Source organism: Poecilia formosa, unplaced genomic scaffold (genome assembly GCF_000485575.1).
Source record: "Poecilia formosa unplaced genomic scaffold, Poecilia_formosa-5.1.2 Scaffold6, whole genome shotgun sequence".
In the NCBI taxonomy this organism is placed as follows: Eukaryota; Metazoa; Chordata; class Actinopteri; order Cyprinodontiformes; family Poeciliidae; genus Poecilia; species Poecilia formosa.
In genome coordinates this window covers 2,006,656-2,026,609 of record NW_006799945.1, presented here as the reverse complement: position 1 = coordinate 2,026,609, position 19,954 = coordinate 2,006,656, and the positions used below count along the sequence as shown (strand labels likewise).

General features: G+C 39.4%; 1 protein-coding gene across 4 annotated transcripts in view; it reads left to right on the top strand.

Annotated features, from left to right (window-relative positions):
• The window catches only part of rc3h2 (ring finger and CCCH-type domains 2), a 27,597-nt gene extending 8,162 nt beyond the window's left edge, over positions 1 to 19,435 (top strand). For 3 of the 4 annotated variants that reach the window (XM_016679070.1, XM_016679075.1, XM_016679079.1), the window contains exons 2-20: positions 902 to 1,231; positions 1,315 to 1,432; positions 2,197 to 2,430; positions 3,423 to 3,598; positions 4,566 to 4,766; positions 5,448 to 5,580; positions 6,160 to 6,278; positions 7,266 to 7,378; positions 7,480 to 7,695; positions 7,801 to 8,003; positions 8,087 to 8,385; positions 10,257 to 10,403; positions 11,261 to 11,401; positions 12,432 to 12,602; positions 12,698 to 12,941; positions 13,117 to 13,201; positions 13,649 to 13,847; positions 14,492 to 14,655; positions 14,784 to 19,435. In XM_016679070.1, coding sequence (XP_016534556.1) covers positions 1,001 to 1,231; positions 1,315 to 1,432; positions 2,197 to 2,430; positions 3,423 to 3,598; positions 4,566 to 4,766; positions 5,448 to 5,580; positions 6,160 to 6,278; positions 7,266 to 7,378; positions 7,480 to 7,695; positions 7,801 to 8,003; positions 8,087 to 8,385; positions 10,257 to 10,403; positions 11,261 to 11,401; positions 12,432 to 12,602; positions 12,698 to 12,941; positions 13,117 to 13,201; positions 13,649 to 13,847; positions 14,492 to 14,655; positions 14,784 to 14,910 — 3,321 coding nt within the window. In that variant the 5' untranslated portion in view covers positions 902 to 1,000 and the 3' untranslated portion in view covers positions 14,911 to 19,435. The remainder of the gene's footprint in view (positions 1 to 901; positions 1,232 to 1,314; positions 1,433 to 2,196; positions 2,431 to 3,422; positions 3,599 to 4,565; positions 4,767 to 5,447; positions 5,581 to 6,159; positions 6,279 to 7,265; positions 7,379 to 7,479; positions 7,696 to 7,800; positions 8,004 to 8,086; positions 8,386 to 10,256; positions 10,404 to 11,260; positions 11,402 to 12,431; positions 12,603 to 12,697; positions 12,942 to 13,116; positions 13,202 to 13,648; positions 13,848 to 14,491; positions 14,656 to 14,783) is intronic. The other variant, XM_016679081.1, reaches the window with a different exon arrangement.
• The last annotated feature ends 519 nt before the right edge of the window (positions 19,436 to 19,954 follow it).

Sequence of the window (19,954 nt, the reverse complement as noted above, 5' to 3'; positions counted from 1 at the left end):
ATCTTCTTAGTGTTGCAATGATGTAGAGATAAAAATCTCCGGGTTGCACTTCTTTAAGTTCTCCTTTTGAAAAAATCATCAGATTTAATTTTATCTGCAAGAGTTTTTTTTTTTTGTTTTTTTTTTTTTTTCATTTTCTTACTCACTGTGATGGTTTTGTTTTTATGATGTATCTGACATTGAACTTGTTTAGTCTTACTTTGCTTAAGAGGACCAAGGACAGAACTGTCACTTGTTCTACACACATACACACACACACTCATATACACATGCTCAATGACTTTGAATGGAACATAGGATTTGTTTGGAAACCACTGACATAAACAGATGGCCCAGCATCTAAAATTTCCCTGAAACAAGATTCTGATAATCGTTCAGTCCTGCGCGTCTTCCTGCATTTTTCTGTCATCTATTTGCTGTAGTAATCTGTTTCAGTTTACATCCAGCACTCACAAGACAGGAGAAGATAGTGTATTTATAAAATGCAAAGTGGATGATCGTGCGTCACCAATCCCACACTTCTAATCACTCTGTACTCAATCTCAGGCATTTATTTTTGGGTTCTCTTGCAGGTAATTGCTTCCTCTGGATTCAAGATGAAAATGTTAATGCATTTTAAACTCTGTTAATAAAGAAAGCAGCTGTGTCCTTTATGCCTGTTGTGTTTCAATAACTTGCCGTTGTGAGCAGAATTTACATGTGGATGTTCAGAATGTCATTCAGAATGTGCATTTTTTGTTGGAAAATTGGTAACTTACTGTGTGAGCATGCAAGAAAAAAATGGAAAATAAAATTAATGCTTCACAATTTATTGCACTTAAAATATATCCTGACATAATCTGGAAAAGTGACCTAATGAAACTTAGAATCGTAACTTAAACTTCTCTGCTGCGTTCCCCAGCGTTTTCATTGGCGCTGTCAACAGCGTGCTGTGGCCGGGGCTCGTGACATGCGTTCCCCCTGAGCTTGGTGACGCCTCCCTCAGCAGCACGGTGGCAGGATGCCGGTGCAGGCGGCCCAGTGGACAGAGTTTCTGTCTTGTCCCATCTGCTACAATGAGTTTGACAGCAGCGGCCACCAGCCCATCAGCTTGGGCTGCTCCCACACGGTGTGCAAAACGTGCCTGCACAAACTGCACCGCAAGGCCTGCCCCTTCGATCAGACGCCCATCAGCACGGACATCGACCTGCTGCCGGTCAACTGCGCCCTGCTGCAGCTGGTTGGAGCACAGGTGAGGTTGTCCACTCATGGTCAACATGAGTGATTTTCAGATGCTTAATCTTTGAAGTTAAGCGTTTTATGGTCTTCTTAAAGGTCCCAGATGTTCCTCCTGTGAGTCTGAGCAGTGCAGCAGACGTTGAGCACTACGACCTCTGCCGACTGTGTGTAGAAGAGCTGGCTCTTTACCTGAAACCTATCAGTGGTGCCAAAGGTACTGAATGTTTTCATGCATATCTAACATTATCAGCAGAATCTTCTTGAAAAGAAACCCTTGCATTTGTACCAAAATTAGATCAAAATGTATGTTGTTCCACTCGATTTTACTTAGAAGTATTAGAGTAAAGGGTGTATAAATACATAAAGGAGAATATAAATACATGCAACAAGTTTCAGATTCCTATTTGTAAAGAATTTTGAAATTGACAAGAAGGACTTCAGTTGAGGTCTCAATTTTGTTAAAAAGCTGAGAAGGATGGTAAAATGGAATAACAAGCCCAGCTTTTCACATTTTTAGTTATGGGAATATATGGGGAACAATGTATTTTTGGGCTAAAAAGGAACAATAATTGGACTATCTCAAATAGCCATAAAATGTTTCTATGGAAGTTCAGTGTTGGAGGGAGATGATAGTGCACTTGAACATTTGCCATAGAGAATTAATCTCTTCATATTCAGCCTGCGGAGGCTGCTTGTAAAAGTTGGCATTCATACTTTCACACATCTCATGATGCTAGAAGCTTCTGTACTGTTTTGGTGCTTTGGGAACATTCAGCTTTATTTGAAAACACATCATGAAAAGTGAGACACACCAGTGGCTTCATGTTATTATTTGGATACTTGAGACTTGATGATGTTATTGCTCTTTTAAGAGCCAGAGAAACAAAGTGCATATTAATTTAGAGTAGCTCTGTGAAACCGCTTTGAGACAACCTGTAGCAGATGTGAACTCAACAGTTTCTCTCATGCAATCTGCAGGTGTGGCGAACCTGAGTCCGAGCGTGCTCAGTAGGCCCATGCAGAGAAAGCTGGTTACCCTGGTGAACTGCCAGCTGGTAGAAGAGGAGGGTCGTGTGCGGGCGGTCCGGGCAGCCCGCTCACTGGGGGAACGGACTGTAACTGAACTCATTCTGCAGCACCAGAACCCCCAGCAGCTCTCTGCTAACCTCTGGGCAGCAGTGAGGGCACGGGGCTGCCAGTTTCTGGGTCCTGGTGAGTGTGTGTGTGTGACATGTTACATTTTATTGACATGAGAAAATCAATTTGAGTTCAGGTTTCTCACAACAACTAATTGTTAGCTGGTAAAGTCCCATCATGCGTTGCTACACATGGTTGTTGGTAGGGAAGTGTGATCTGTCATTCACTTGGCTCTGACACAGGGGAAAATTTGTTGCTACTGCAGCTAATTATCGGATAAACTCCAGGTAAGAATATTTGGGGAAAGCAGTCATTGATATAAGCTTATAATATAATCTGAGGATTGTACTATCAGAGGACAAAATAATAAAAGCATTAGAGCATGACATTATCTTACTTCATGCTTACAAATACAATTATACTTCAAGTGGGGAAACCTTTCACAGATAGAGGTTAAAAGCGCTCACAATTTTCTTTTGTGCTGCCAGTAAACTGTGAGACAGCCATTTTGCATATTTCCTTTAGAAAGGACTTTATTCAAGAAAACAGACAGTTTCTTTCTCTAAACAATAAACAGTCAAAAGCTGTGTCTCTCTACTGCCAGATCTAAATTAAGATAGTTTCCCTTGTCCATTCTTAGTTTTTAATCTCTAATTTTTGTGTTTGATAAGTATTCTCATATGAAAGTATGTGTTTTGTTGATGAGTTTCCTTTGAAATTGTCTAAATTACTTGTCCAGCTCATCCAACTGTCAGCTGGCATTGGTACCTGGTGTCCTGTGATGATTACTCATAGGGCAGATTCTGACTGGGAACAAGTTTCTCATCATGATAACCTAATGAGTTGAAAAGTCTGAGGACACCTGTTGGTTTTGTTCTGAATGTCCTTTTGTCTCTCTTTACTCATGTAGAAATATCAAGTTCTTATTGTTGTCACACATTTTTGCAATTTTTGCAACTTCAGCTGTGAGTCAGTGCGTTTGTCCTGAGCATCTCTCTCTCTCTCTCTCTCCCTCTCTTCCTCTCTTCCTCTCTCACTCTCTCACTCTCTAATTCTCTTCTCATCAGCAATGCAAGAAGATGCACTGAAGCTGGTTTTACTAGCTTTGGAGGATGGTTCTGCTCTGTCTAGGAAGGTGCTGGTTTTGTTTGTGGTCCAGAAGCTGGAGGCCCGGTTCCCCCAGGCATCCAAAACCAGCATAGGCCACGTGGTGCAGCTGCTGTACAGGGCCTCCTGCTTTAAGGTACGGGAAAAATAAATAAAATAAAAGCTACAGTGAAAGATACAGAAAAAATATTAAATATGTGAACGCAAACAACAAGCTGCACTCTTGAGATGTCTATTTCAATAATAATAATAATAATAATAATAAATAAAAAAAAACAAGGACGCCACAGTTTTTTGAATGGAAGACGCTCTTTTGTAATTCTTCCCCGTAGGATTTTGTTTTTCGAAGCTTTTTCCAATTTCAACACAATGTGTTGCCATATGAGAATACAGAAAAACCATTGACTAAAATAGTCTTTCAAAATTTAGGTGAATACCCCTGTTTTTTGTTTTTTTTTAATCTAATTTCTTCCGACTAAATCACATGAAATACTACTAAAAGGAAGGCATTCATTTGCAATCAGGATATGAGTTTCTGTAGATAAACCTTTGGTGTGTGTATTTCTAGAACTGTTATCTGATGACCGATGAGTTTGGCAGGGCAGAAATGCCAGCTACCCGTTCATGACATAACCTCAGACTATATTTGCGCCTCGCTGCGTCGCCTGGCAGGGCGGAGACAGATGGTAATGAGATACAGAGGCAGAGAGATGCACGCACCGAACTGCTGGGAAAAAAAATGGACAGGGGTGCAACTGGATCGCAGAAGCAATCTGATTGTGTTTTGGTTTTTGTTAAATGATGCCATGCGGGGGAGTGCTCTGGTGTCTTATGATGATTACTCATAGGGCAGATTCTGAGAAGGGGAGAGTCCCTTCGTGTGATCAGAATTTGAGTTTGTGAGTCTGAGGACACCATAAACAAACACGCATGTGATTTCTCTGACATTTACTTAAAATGCCTTGGATTGCTTCTGAATTTTCAACTCGTTATATATAGCCACTTCAGTTCCCCTTTTTCCAGCTGTGTGCGCAAGGCCTGACGAAAAATAATAATCTGTGGTTTTCTTTTCCCCTCACAACATTCTGTGTTCTTACCATAAGGTGACTAAGCGGGATGAAGATTCCTCCCTGATGCAGCTGAAGGAGGAGTTTCGAACGTACGAGACGCTAAGGAGAGAACATGATGCTCAGATTGTCCACATTGCCATGGAGGCAGGCCTTCGAATTTCTCCTGAGCAGTGGTCCTCTCTGTTATATGGAGACCTAGTCCACAAATCACACATGCAGTCCATAATTGACAAGGTAATATTACTGTTGATATCTCTAAGAAGCCTGAAGATGATCTATGTATTTATTTGCACATTGGCACAGATGTGTAAAACCTTTTCAATAAATTCATCTTCATAACTTTAGACTGGTAAAAATGAATGAAAATACAACATTTGATGTGTGTATCGTATCAGTTATGTCCTTGCTTTGTTATAGGACAGCACTGAGTCTTCTGCCATGATGTTTTATAGAAAGAGAAGAGGGAAATTTTTAAGTCTTAATTATCTCATGCACAGTAACATGGTTCCACAGTCTGTTGGAAAAGAAACATGCCCATATCATCACACATCCTTTTTTCTCTCATACAGTCCATATTATTGTATGTGGTGGTAATATAAACTTGGATCCTTACTAAAAAGAAAATTGCATTGCAGTTCCAGTAACTTTGACCTTTTTAATTATTGATCTGAGTGTAGATACGGGGCAAGTTTAGGCAAGTTTCTGTTTTTCTGTAGCCTTTTCCCATGAACATGACTCAGTTTCACTTAAACTTTATGTGAGATTATGCCACTGGAATAAGATATTTCTTGTAAGACTTTCCATTCATTTTGATGATGGCAGTGTGGCCATACTTGATGTAGACTGTCTGCAACATAACACAAATGACCCCTCTTTTAAAGGCATTCTTTCTTTGTTTTACCCTTTGTGCTGCAGTTGCAGTCTCCAGAATCATTTGCAAAGAGCGTTCAGGAACTGACGATTGTTCTGCAGAGGACGGGAGACCCGGCCAACCTCACAAGCCTTAGACCACACCTAGAGCTACTGGCCAACATAGACCACAACCCAGGTACTTTACCTTTTTCAGATGTTTACAACTTATTTTTTCTTCAAAAAAAATGAAACGCTTGAAATTTCTTTTGTCTGATCCCCTACAATTTAGTTAATATCTAATAATAAAAACAACAAATGACAAGAAACATAGTTTGTCTGTCTGTTTAAGCATTAGATATATTTAGTCAGCATTTATATTTGAATTCTGTATCAGTAAGATATCTGCTTGGGGAAACTTTAGGAATTTGATCATGACTTTAATCATGAATGCAGATCCCCGGCCTGGTTAATAATAAAGGGCAAGATTTGTAATCTGGTGTTTACATCTTAACCACGCATTCAACAAAGGCTGACCTTTGACACTTTCAATAAAAATAAAAACAATCTTGCTGACATTTGGAGCATTTCCTCAACACTAGACTTTTAGCTTTAACCTCAAAGTAGATTTTCCAGTTTTTCAGGGTTTTATCATTTTATCTTGTATTGTGCCTTCTCAATATGTAGTTTAGTATTTATCGCAATTCTTTTTGTATTTTACAAACATTCTCTTAGAGCCCTTATCTTCTAAGCCAATCAAACATTAATCTGTCTTCAGATGCCCCTGCACCATCCTGGGCAGAGCTGGAAAGCGTGATGCTGGCTGTAAAGCTGGTGGTTCATGGACTGGTGGAGTTCATACAGAACTTCAGCAAGAAGAGCCATGAAACTCCACAGGTATGCTGACACACCAGATTGATGCCATTGAGCTTTTAATGTCCCCCCGCTGATGACTGGACCACACTTTGTTCCTCCTAGTTGAAGGAAATGAAACAATTTCTGGTAACAGACAGCACAGGTGTTGGTTATTATGTGCAGAAACAGCACAGTAATTATAAACAGTTAGGAAATGGCACAGTTGTGACTCAGATGTTACTGTATTCTTTATAAATATATGCACCGTGCCTTAACTGTAAGGATGCTGGTCAGGTACAGTCTTTTAAAGTATGGAAATATGTAGAATTTGCCTTTATGACTCTTCCAGGTCTGAATAAGTAATAAAAATAACAAAATGTCTAAATAGTACATTCTTTATGTCTAAATTTCCAAATTTAAACTTGATTTTTTTTTTATCAAACAGTTTTATTGGTTTAGTTTTTCAGAATACAACAGAAATAGTTTTTCTCCCTGAAACTTGAGCTTTTCTTCACATTTGTCTTTAAGCTTTAATGGTTTGGATGTAACCACATTTTTTCAAAAAGGGCAGAAAAGAGCTCAGATGTGAAAAAAGAATAATAATTTTACAAGGCTGTTGTTTTTGAGTTACTGAAAGAGAGAACCCATCAATAAACATTCAGTAATACATTTTTTTAAGGGGCAGTTGGCTGTTTTTGTTGGCAGATGTAGCTGCAAAGATCAGAAATATGGGTGATTTTAAAACTGGGTCAGGTTTTGATGTCAGTGAGACTTTTTTTTTTTTACAAACAAAATAAAGGTATCAAAACTGTAAAATCTCCTTTAAGGAATCTTTTGAGGATACTTTGTGTTACAAGTTTATAAATGAAGTTGATTTAGCTTGTCACAAAATGGATTTGTACTCAAATGTTTCAAAAATCTTTGAAAAATAAGTCTAAGATTTGCCAAAATGCCACAGAAACCATATATGTTTATCAGTATTAATTTGTTGTAAGTTGTAGTTTTTGTTTTGCCATTTCAATGCTGCAGCCTCAGGCCAACAGCAAATATAAGACCAGCATGTGCAGAGATCTTCGTCAGCAGGGAGGCTGTCCCAGAGGAACCAGCTGTACATTTGCGCACACACAAGATGAGCTGGAGAAGTGAGATCCCACAAAGGCAGCAATTTCACTTTCACTGCATTACATATTTTTATGTACAAAAAAAAAAAATCACAATAATGTTGTTCTTCTTCTCTGTACAGATTCAGACTGAGGAACAAGAAGAGCAGCAGCGTGGTCCGGCCATTCTCTTTAGCCACTAAAGGCCTCAAAGATGCCGAAGAGAACATGGAGGAAGCTTCCAGCCTGACTAACCCGCTGCTGATCTCCAGAGGGTCAGGCGGGGTTGAAGAACTGAAAGGAACTTTGACGAATGGAACCAGTGGGGCTAACAGAACCAAATCAGGGTCCACAGAGCTGTACGAATATTACTTTGCCTGTTTTCTGATGAATGAACATGCAAGTCAACCTGGAGATAACCTCATATTAATTTTTTATGTTCTTGTGTTCTTTTTGATCATTAGGAAGCCCATGTCCCCTCCCAGGACTCCAGTCAGCCACTCTTCAGCTTCCTCTCCTTTGAGTTCTGCAGGTGGCGCTGATGTCAGCGCTCCTCTTCCTCGACATGGTCAGTTCATCATCTCCTCTCCACACCCTTCTCAGCCATCAGAGCTATACTACCGGGAGCCTCACCCTGGTTACGACACGGGGCACTTTCAGCCAAACTGTGAGTCGTTCTTCAAATAAATAAATGAATATATTCCTACTACTGCTTTTAAAGAGATTAACCATTTCATGCCTTCTTTCCAGCAGGTTCTTACTATCCATCTGCTCTTCACCCTCCTCACAAATCCTGCATGGCTCGCTTCCTGCGGTCCTCCAATGTCCAGGAATCATCGCTGCCACCTTCGTCTGGTGTTTCCTCTTACCCCAATGACCCCCAGGCTCCTCACCCAGCCTCGTCCCCTTCGTCAGGGTTTCCACCTAGAGACCAGATGGGAGGCCCCACCTTCCATCCCCATCCAGGACAGGGTCAATACAGACATTTGGCTCCTGCTCATGGTGTTTATGCTCCTCTTTATGACAGCAGGAGAGTATGGAGGCCTCAGGTGAAACTTAATTTGTTATCATACCAACATTAGAATCCTGTACACATATTTTCAAATGTTATTCAGATATTTTATTTATAATCTGCCTCCAGGAAGCCAGGCCAGCTTTTAATATTTTATATTGAGTGGTCTTGAACAGTAGCTCTTAGGGGTTTATGACAGGTTTTCAAAAATATTTATTTCTTGGATTTTGCTGCTTTTCACCCATTTTGCCATTAACACGTGGAGAATAAAGGAAGTGTCAGGAGAAACATGTCATGTCTTTGAGAAATGGATGAAATGCTTTAGTCCTACGTAGGACTAACGTTATTATTAACGTTAGTCCTACGTTAATAATTTAACGTAGGACTGAAGCACTACATTTAATCCTAACGTAGGACTAAACGTTAGTCCTAACGTTGTGACGGCTAACTGCCAGTGACAGTTAGCCGTCGCTGGCTTGTGTGACGGCTAGCAAGCCAGTGAGTTCCTACTGGCTTCTTAGCCGTCACACATTTAGCATTTTAGCTACAGCTTGAAGAACTCACAACTCCCCTCAGTCCATCAGCAACCATTATGCACAATTTGGAGGTATGTGCAACTCCGATCAGCTGGAAACCCTTTTCAACTGGGATCAGAGTGCATGCCAATCCTGAAATGTAAAACATTCTTAGGGTCTGGGAGTGGATTGTTTTTTTGCAGATCCTTCTGAGTTTGATTAGAAATATTAAGATTAATTTATTTGCATCCGTTTGTAGATGTTTACTGTGCATAGAAGATATGAAAAACAATGTATTTCATATCTACAGCTCCTGTAAAAAAAAAAAAAAATCCATTTTGGAAATTAATACTTAATGCGTCTGTTTTTCACATCAAATATTGAAATGAATACTTACTAAATTATAAACAAACATGTAAAAAATACATCTTTGGAAGGTAATTTTATTCTTTCTGTTTGTGATGTAGGAAACGCGTTTATTAATTTTGCACCAAGCTTCAGTGTTTTTGTTTACTGTCAGATTTTGCTGAGCTGAAATACGTTGGTAGACAAACAATGACGTGATTGTTATTTCATTAAGGTATTTGAGTAACTCAACTCAATAGTATAATTTCTTCACTTTGTCTCAGTACATGAATCAAAACAAGTCACACTTTATTTAGTCTAAAAATCTGTAAATTGCGATAGAAGAGTGTCCTGTCTGTTTTTCCCATCTATGTATCTAAAATGAATCAGGCAGTTGGCAGTAACATGAGTATCCTATTGATCAAAGTCCAAAGATGCATAACTTTGATGCATACCGCAGTAATTAGTCTCTGTTAGGTTGTAACCTTTGGAAGGAGGTCAGTCATGCTTTAAACTATCTTGGGAGCAATGCGCCGAGGAGTGTTCAGGCAGTACATTATGAATGAGCTGCCACTGCTACTACCGAGTGCCGTACGTCATGCAGCACCTCGACATGAAGACAGGAAAAGATGATGAACAGCCATGTTCTCGCCGTGCGCTCTAATGCCCCATTATGTGCAAATGGCTTCAGTCTGTTCTTTTAATGCAGTTCTAGTCTGGTTGGAAGGCGGTGTAAAAAAGCATCAGAAGAATCCCTGTTAATATCCTCTTTGCTTTGCAAAGTTTGCCGTTGTGTGTCCATGAAACGGTTCTTCTCTTGACTATAAGAGCTTTAGATTAGAAGTGAAAGGATCGAACAGAACATAAAACACTCTTCTGAAAAAGAACTGGTCCAAAGAAAAAAAATCAGAAAGAACTTCAGAAAACATTGAGAAACATTGATATCGACGACCTTAAGTGAGGACGTAGAGTCCTGCTCCTTGGAAACTTTTGTGTGCTAATGTTCAACTTGATTACTGTGTAACTTGTCTAATGATTGCCATTGTAGCTGTACCACAGAGAGGACGCCAGGAGCAACTCACTGCCTCCAGAGGTTCTTCACTCCTCTGTCTACCAGCCTCCACTCAGGGAGCGATTCAACTCTCTAGACAGTAACTACTGCTCTGGAGCGGAGCACCGTGCTGGGCTGCACAGGGTATGTTAAATAATTCACACGACGGCCGGTATAAATCCTCTCACTTCGGTCTGGTCTCAGAAATGTGTGCTCACTTATCAGAGTCCACTGTTACTTCTGCTCCACATGCATCCATTGTTGATTCACGGGAGATGCTGTAAACCCCTGGGCTTAATTTTCTTATCCTTCATTAGTCTGTTTCAGTTAATCAGTAACTCTGCAACTGGTAATTTCTATTAAAATTCTTTCAATCGGAAATGATAAAATCAGACCCACACATTGCTGCAGTTGGTGGTCGACAAGACGGTGTTGTAGGGTTCACTGGTGAAGCTGCATTTCTGTGTCAGGAGGAAGAGAAGTGAGTGGGTGAAGCAGAGACGTATCTGGGTGAGAAGTGGGAGGACCACAGAGTGGGCTGGAGCCACATGCTGCAGAAATGTGACTGAAAGGGAAAGGTAGAGATGAGTTGATAAACGGGTGTAAGAAAACCGAAAACACAAACAGAAAAGGAGAAATTTGCAGTAAATCTGTTCACTGTCAGATTGCAATTCATTTATAAAATGCTTTTAGGGAACTTATTGCTTATTATGCATATGCAATAAAGGTGAGACACAACAATCCTTAAAACTGGTTCAGACAAATTTATATGAACAAGACAATAAAAGTGATACATTAAAAACATAATCATCTAAAATGTTACTTTAATCTAAGCATTAAATATACATGCAAAAATGCAAAGAGCTCCATGATGCGTTACTTTGCACCACTTTGCTGTCAACATGTTGAAATATGGGTTTCATTACAATTATGCAAATATATATTCTCGGTTGTTGCTCATCTCTTCACTGTGTTTGCTGTCTGATCTGCTGCTGCTTCAGGACTATGGACGGGTTCCTCTGGGATATGAGGATCTATTTAGACAGAAGCAGGAACACTGGACTCACCACATCCACCACCATCACAATCCCAACAGGCCCTCCCAGTCTTCCCCCATATTCACCACTGATTTTGGAGCAGAGGTAGGAATCAGACGCCTATGACATAAAAAGACATTTACCATGAGCATTAGTATGACCATTTTAATGCACAATGTATGAACAAGATGACCAGTCTTTTGATCAAATATTTATACATTTTACTATTTCAAATGTGATTGTATTTAACTTCTGCCTCGTGAAACATGCACTTCCTGCTCCCCCCAGTGCTACTTAAGAGGGAGGTGGTTGCCTAGCAACTGTGCAGGCAGATATCATAGCAATGCACGGTCCCGGTGTGTGTGTGGGTGTGTGTGCGCGTCTGTGAGAGAGCAGAGACTTCTCCGAGCAGTGACTCAGGCATTCAGATGAATAAAGCTTTGTTTAACAGCTTATGGGATGGATTTTTTTTGTGAACACACACACACACACACACTGTGAAATGGTACAGTTACTAAACCAGTGACAGCTTTTCAAATGTCAATTCAAATTAGACAAATTGAGTTACCTCTGGTTGTCTTACAAAGAAAAAGTCAATTGAATTTCTGTCCATATTTTACCTTAATGCAACACACAACTGTGCATTTCTGTTGTTTTCACTTGTTAAGTTCAATATTGAAGTTCCAAACATTATTTAAAATTAGGCTTCAGATATTTTACAGCAAAGCATTCTCTTAGGTCAGCAGATCAGCAATTTCAGCAAGGTGTACAAGTTTTAGTATTCGTAAAGCAGGACTGTTTGTGAGGCTTTTGTCTCCCCCCTCTGGAAGCAGGAGTAATTGCACAAACTTTTAAAAATAAAAACAGAAATTTCCACAATTCCAAGCAAATTCTCACAGTTTAGAAGTTTCCATACCTCTTAAGTAATCACCACAGACTGCAATACATTTCACGTTTAGTTATAGCTATTTATAGCTAGCAGGCTAATTCAAAGTAGAGCATAATTGTGAAACAGGAATGTGACAGTTCAGGATTAAAATTTTGTTTTTATTACAAATAAAAAAATCTGAAAAAATTGCTGCTTGTTATTTGCATTGTATGTGTGTGATTTTGTTTCTCAATGTTTCTCTTATAGCATGTAGAAAGCAGTGGAGGTCAGTGTATGGGATGTAGGTTCAGGGGCGAGGACAGTTTGGCCCGCTACTCTCTGTGGTCCTGCGGTTCTGCCGGGCCCAGCCTTAGACCCTTTGAGCCTGAACCTCTCAAACACACCCCAGCTCACTCCCATTCCCACTCAGAGCATCTGGTGAGATTTACTTCTCAATGCAGAAAGCTGGTCCCAGATAAAATCTACACTTGAATGCTAAAATTTGAAATTGTGCTCGTGTGTTTGTTGTTCAGGAATTAGACTGTATCGAAGGAGGCCAAGGTGGTGTTAGCGGCACAGGAAAACGACGGCTGCCCTCGTTAGATCACTACCGACGTTTGAAAGAGGAAGATCCAATTATTCCCTTCAGTGAGGCGCCCATCATCTCGAAGTGGGGTGCCATTTCTAGGGCATCACGCACAGGCTATCATACCACCGACCCCGTCCAAGCTACGGCCTGCCAAGGCAGCGCCAGCACCACAGCAATAAACTTCAAAGGTGACGAGAAACATGAGAGTTGTCGAAAGGAAACAAAGACATTTCTAATTTGGTCACTTCTTTAAGTGACTTGGTTTTAATATAATCTTGCTGACCAGAACCAGCCAGTTGTTCATGTACATTTTACACATACAGTCTTGATCATGGTATTATTTTTCTCATAATTTTCTGACAGATTACAACCACAACTTTGATCACGGCGACTACAGGTGGAGCTCCAGAGGATCAGACTCCTCTAGCCACTCCAGTTTCCTCGAGAGGTACGCAATTTCAACACTTTGTCAGCCGCTCTTGCAAAGAAAGCAAAATGTTAGATTTGTTTCATGCAAATGTCAGGGGATGCATACAGCTCCAAATCAAGACATCGGGCCAAATCAGATCAGTGTGTCTATACTCAGAATATCAACCTCTTTTAAAGGCCGCCTGTAATAAAAAGAATGGTGAGACAATGATCACAAGAAACTAAAGAAGCCCTGTGAGGGTTTTTTGAGTCACATGAAGAGAACATTGATTGTACGACTGAATGTGTGTTTTTGTCTGTTTTTCCTGTCCCATACTAATAAGGTCTTAATTTTGCCTTTTAACAATTGGCTTAAATTTCATAATCTTTCAACTGATGCTAAGCATGTTTTTAAAAACCCTACAAAGGGAAGCCATACTTTTTGGGGAAAGAAAATTGATAGTTTGTTTGCATTTGTTTGCATTAGTGAGCATCTTTGTGCAACGGAGCTGAATGGCCATCGAACTTCAATAGGCAGTGGAGAGAAAATTGTGTTGGACCACTTGCAAGTCCACCAGACAACCTTCAACCGAACAGAAAGCGAATCTGACCCGGATCGAGACATTGAGCTTGAACTGCGAGCGCTTGACTTGGAGGATTCAGAGCACCACGAAATCAAGTCTCAGGTTTGTCTGGGTGCTTAGTCTGATAAAAATTAGCCATTTAGCTAAACTGGGTACATTTACAGTGTCTCGTAAGAAGCCATGGTAACTCTGAAGGAGCTGCGAAAATCCACGGCTCAGGTGGGAGAATTATTAGTCATGGATTCCACAAATTCGACCTTTATGAAAGAGTGGCAGTAAGAAAGCCTCTGAAGAAAGCCGAATACTGACAGATCTGGCAAGAAAACTTCCTAAAGGCTGCAAAAGACTTAAGACTGGGATGTAGGTTAACCTTTCAGATGGAAAATAACTCTAAACCTACACCTATACAATCAAAACGGTACAATTAAAGCGCACCTTTGTCAGTACAAATCCATGACACTTCTTTAAAATTTTCATTCCAAAAAATGTTAAAAATGTAGCCATTTTCTTCCATTTTAGCATTATCTATTACTTTGTGTTTATCTATCACATAAAATACAGTTTGTTGTCCGATTTGTGGTTGGGCTGTATGATCCAAGGATGAAGAATGTGGATACGTCTTCAAGGCATTGTCTATTAAGCTTCACGTTGCCTTGATGAATGTATGTTATTGTTTTTAAGTGAAGAAATGAAAACTAAAATTAAATCTGAGTAGGCTCATTTGTGTTATAATCTTTCCCTCTTAGGAGCGTTTAGATCTGTCCAGCCCCGAGTCTCAGGATGCTTCCCACCTCCTCCCACCTCCCTGCTCATCTCCTCTGTGCTCCTCCTCTGTAGAGGAGCACACCCAGTCAGAAAGTGTACTGACAGGGAAGATGGACCCACTCCAGCTAAAAAAGATGGCCTTTAGGTAAAATCTCAACAGAAGTACCCTTAAGGCACATGCTATAAAACTAAACAAAAAAAATCTACATCTGTCGTCTTCCCTTGCCTCCTTCTTTTCTTCAATTCTGCTGTTTTGAATTTGGGATTTTCTAGGAAATCTCTGTCCCCTATGGGGCTGGGATCAGGAAGTCTGAGCATCAGGAAGTCTGGGCATCAGGAAGCTGGTGTTACGAACCGGACCTCCACAACTACGCGACTCCTCCGCCAAGACTCATCCTGAGACGCCTGGGAAGGAGATGCTGCTCAACTGAAGCTAAAGGAACACACAATCTGTCCTGCACTGATCAAGAGCTGAGTCACTTCTTCTCAAACAAGAATCTTTTACAACAGGGAATTCATTTTTTTTTTTTTTCAATTTGAATAGGTGAAGGTGTTTTTTGACATCTAACCAATCACTTAACAGAACCTTTGACATGCAGTGATCTAAGTGACTGAAGCCAGTGATCTTCCAGAGCTTCACTTGTGGACTTGGGGGACTAAATTTGTTATGCTCCAGTAAATTCTACATTTATTTACAGCGCATCCACTAACACGTCATGTTTTCCCCACATTTCTCAATGTGTGGTTGCTTTTTAGCGTGTGCCTTTGAAGAATTACTTCCTGTAAAAGCAGGCATCAACGAGAATTTAGGATCTGTACAGCTTCTTGTAGGATAATTTATTCTCTTTCAAATCTTGAAACGTTGGTCAGTTATTTTCTGCCTTTTTTCAGTATTTCCTAATATTTTGTGTTTGCTCTCTCTCTCTGGACAGCTGCATATGGTCACAGCTTTGTGCCATTTGGCAAATTGGCCTTTTTACATTTTTCAGTGTCTCTTTGTTCCATAGTATGCCTTATTTCAAAGAAAGGGATAGAAAACATAACAAGAAATGCTGTGAGACAGACTGCTTCAGTAACTATCCACAGTTATAACCCTCTAAGGACTCTTTCAACAAAACTATTAAACTGTTATTGAACACATAGAAAACACTTTATCTCAACATACAAACCCTGCAGAAAGGGTTTTCCTTGCAACGGTTTCTGTTTATTTGAAGGATTCTTTTTATCTTTGCACCTGTAGTTTTTATCCTCAGTTAGTTGATCTCGTCAGATCATAGCCTAACCAGTGCATTATGCATTTATAATTCCTAACAAGTGAAACAGAAATTCTAAATTACGCTCTGCTATTTTTAATATTAAAAAATAATTCAAAATAAACAATTGGGCTGAACTGATCAGGTTTTCAGATTGAGGGAATTTCTGGAAATTTGAGAAAGTATGCGTAGCTCATTTAGCAAATATTTAAAGGGCAGAGAGAAAATCTAAAATTCACTGATAACATATGACTTTTAATGAGTCATAAGATATCTATACAGACTGTCACAGGACAATGTACCTGTCAAAAACCCCGTTTGCATATATTCTTTGATGGTTCTAGGTTAATTTAATGTAAGTCATGCTTATCTTTCTTTTTGTAGAAGTTCTTTACAATTACTTTTTTTTCCCAATGTTAGCATTCATGCACTTATAAACAAGGACACTGGTTTGCTTTTGAAGCAGAAATGATCATTTAAGTCAACATAAAGCAGTCAAATGCACAAAGAAACTGTGCAGAGAAACAATAGTGCAAACAGTGGCCTCTCTTTCCTTGATTTTATGAAATCAACCTCCCTATAGAGTTGTGGATTTTGTTCATGAAATTATTTATTTAAAAAAATGCTCATTTTGTAACCCAGTCCATTTTATCTGCTGTCTGTACAATAGTCACAATTTGTGCTGGATGTTTTTAAAGGTGAAGTCAACAACAACAAAAAAGAGGAACACCACCTGTTTCTTCACGCTAAATCACTGTTTAACTTCTCCAAAACATTTGGATTATTCTTGTTTTAGTGACGCTAACTTCTGTGAAGTTGTACGTTGAGGTATTTTTGTATCTGGATCTTTGCTTTTCATGTTTGCTCTCTTGTCGATTGCTGGCTTTAAGGTCGGTTCGCTATGATCTGCTTTACTGGAGTTAATGGTTCACTTCCGCACACCGAGACCCCCTCAAGTCTGTTTAAATTATTTCTGAAGGGAAGTAAGTGAAATTATATTAGAAATGTTTCAGGTTTTGGTAGTAATTTCCTCTAAGGTTTTCACTTTTACAGTGTGGGCCAGAAGTTTAAGTAATCAATCACTGATTTATTTTGGACTTTTATTGATGCATTTCAAGAGTTTCTTCTGTGGACCTTTGAACGAATAATTTCCACTAATTATAAAAGCACATATTTGGTGCAGGAGCTTTAGTTTGTTAAGCCGTTTAAGTTCAAAATTAGATCTACACGATGTGAGAGATTCATGAATCTCACATAATTTAAATTTATCTGGTAGGATAAATTTTGCATGTCAGTCTCATTGTGACTGTCAGGCAGTTTGAGCTTAACTTATCAAAATGTTTGGCCACTCTTCTTATCAGAAATTGTATTCAGTATTGAGAAACTGTAATTTTATTTTGAACCATAGTTCATAATTTTCCTGGTTGAGATCAGACCAAGTCCAGAAGCTTAATGTTACCTTGTTTTATCCATTCTAAAAACAGTTTTACTCCATGTTTCAAAGCGGTTAACTGTGACACAAAATGCTAACGCAGATGAAAAGAACGTCGTTTTTGAAGTAGTTTTGGAATGGATAGGTCAGCGTAATATTTAGTTTCTTTACAAGGGCTTAACCTAAACTTGATTGACAGTTGGTAGATTTGACTTTAGAGCAAAATCAGTGGCAGAAAACATCTAAGTTGAATCATTTCTGATGAGAACAGTGGTCGAATAACCAGCTTCAACTTGTTCAACTTACTAGAGCACTCTTATTAGTGGGTTTAAGTTTAACGCTGATTGCTCTTGAGGGAATCCTAAATAAATGCAAACTTCTGCCCCCACATTTGTTTTTGAAATTCAACGAAGTTGAAGAAATGCTTTATTAAAAGACCAAAATTAATTAGATTTATGCCGATGATTACATTACATTCTGACCAACAACGTAGGTGTAGCTGCACTGTGTTTAAATATAAAATGAAGGCCTGGAGACTTTGGTTGTTTCCACCCCTGTTACTCTACCTAACAGTTGAACTTTTTTGAGCCTTGCCTTGTACGCTTGAATCCTGGACGTAAAAGATGAAGGCTAGTGCAGACGGACATTTTAAACAAGCTTGGCTAGCTACAGTCTCTCTGCTTCTGTTTACAACTTCTCCTTTGAAGTCATGTAAAGTTAAGTGCCATGTCATTTACAGTACAATCAGTCCCTGCAGTCCTCTTGACGGCTTATTAAGACTCCTTACACAGAAGCTGTGATATTCTCAGAGGTTCCTGACTTCTGAGAGATGCTCCTCTTGAAGTTGTGTTGTGATCCGTTGGAGGAGGTTCGGTCCTTCGTTTATCAATCACTCAGGGAGTCCTTCAGTTGGCTTTTTCTACACACGTCTCCGAGTGATCCTTTCACCCAGAGCGGACTGTGGTGATGAAGCGTCAATGATATTATTACCAACGTTTACTTTACTGGTGTTTCCTTTTCCTCCTCTCAGTATCAATATTGGCTCTGCTTTGAGTATCAATGAAAAAAAAGGGCTGGGCACATATGGGACTGTTTGTAAAGGAGTTATCGTGAGTATTGAGTCAAAGTGTTTGTTTATGAAGTTTCCATGGAGCCCTGCTGGCTGATTGCACTGGACAAGTCCGCCGCCCACCTCCCAGCCAGCCCACCCTGCATCCCGTGACATGCATGCGACACGGCCCCTCTTGTGATTGCAGAGGAGTACCAATGATTCTGTAGTTGTGATACAACACACCCGGCGCTGTAAGAGTTCTGCACATGCCCACTGTGTGGCCACGTCAAGTGCTGAAGTTTGTTTGCAGCGTCTTATTTGCTTGCTCGGAAAATTTAATATCGTTTATCAGCGACTTTATTAATATTGTTGATATTAAAACCACATTTGGTTGTTGTGTTATTATTATTTTTTTTTTCCTTCTCAATATTTTTGAAGTTTGCTCATTTTGGTTAAACTTATGAGTTTTCTGTAACTTTTCTTAAAATCAGACAACAAAGTTTCTGAATATTTTAAATTATATGGGGGGGAAAAAATCTTGTTCGTTGATTGTGAAACATAATGAACTGATGTTTGAAGTATTCATGTCTGTATTAGACATTTTATTTGCAAATCTATTGTTCGATTGAAATGTAAATGAATTTTTTAAGAGATGGTACACATCTGTCATTGTATACAGTCTGGCACCATCATTAGATGGACTTGTAGTATTAACGCTCATTTCTACAGCCTGTGATAATCAGATTTATTTAAATGGTCCAAATCCTTGGGGCAGTTGTGTAATGTCTCAGAGCCAAGAAGGTCTGATGCTTCTGAGACAAAACCTCTTAAAACGTCCCAAAAATGAATAATACTGTTACGTATTCCATTTATTTCCTCGGAAATATCGCATTGTGAAAGGTTTCCCTTTTACTTACTGTATTTGTAATGCAGATCTGGAGTTAAGTCTAACCCTATGGTGGTGATGATGATGATTTATGTGCTATTAATAATTGATGAAGCAGTCTGTGTATTGTTTTACTGACTGACTGATTATTTTCGGTGTTTTTTGGGCTTGTTCAGCGGTATTGCACTGACCTAGAGACTGGCTGAGCAGGAAACCACTCCTGTGTTGCACTGAGTGTTATAATAAGGAACATTAGAGTATATGAAACTGCATGCTTTAATAAACTGAGAGCTGTGAAACGCTTCTGTGTGTTTGTAACCTCTGTTATTTTCGTCCTTTGACAGTTTTCCACATCAGCAGTTGTCAATGAGTTTTCTTCAGTGTATGTTTGCTTTTTTTTTTTTTTTTACTACGGCACATGAACATTTCTTGGTAGGAATTAAAAAGATAAATTATAGGTTTTTAAAACTCACTGTGTCATGCAAGATAAGCTTAACACAAAGAAGACAAAACCCCCCAGAAACTTCTGGTTTCAGACAGAAGAGGAAAAAAGACAGATATAATTCTGACAGGGCAGAAGAAAAACACTCAGAAGAACACTGCCAGAAGTACGCAAGAGCTTCTGAAGGAAGAGCGCGTGAACCAGAGCTGCGCATGTAAGTCACCTGACATGGATCTGGCAAAACACACGTAACAGGAAAAGTGAAGTAACACAATGCAAATTCAAGGCCAGTTCAACAAAGGTCTATAAAGAAGTACAATAGATTTGTTTGAAAGAAAAGAGGAAACACTTTTTCTCTCATCCTTCCCAGTCTATATTGA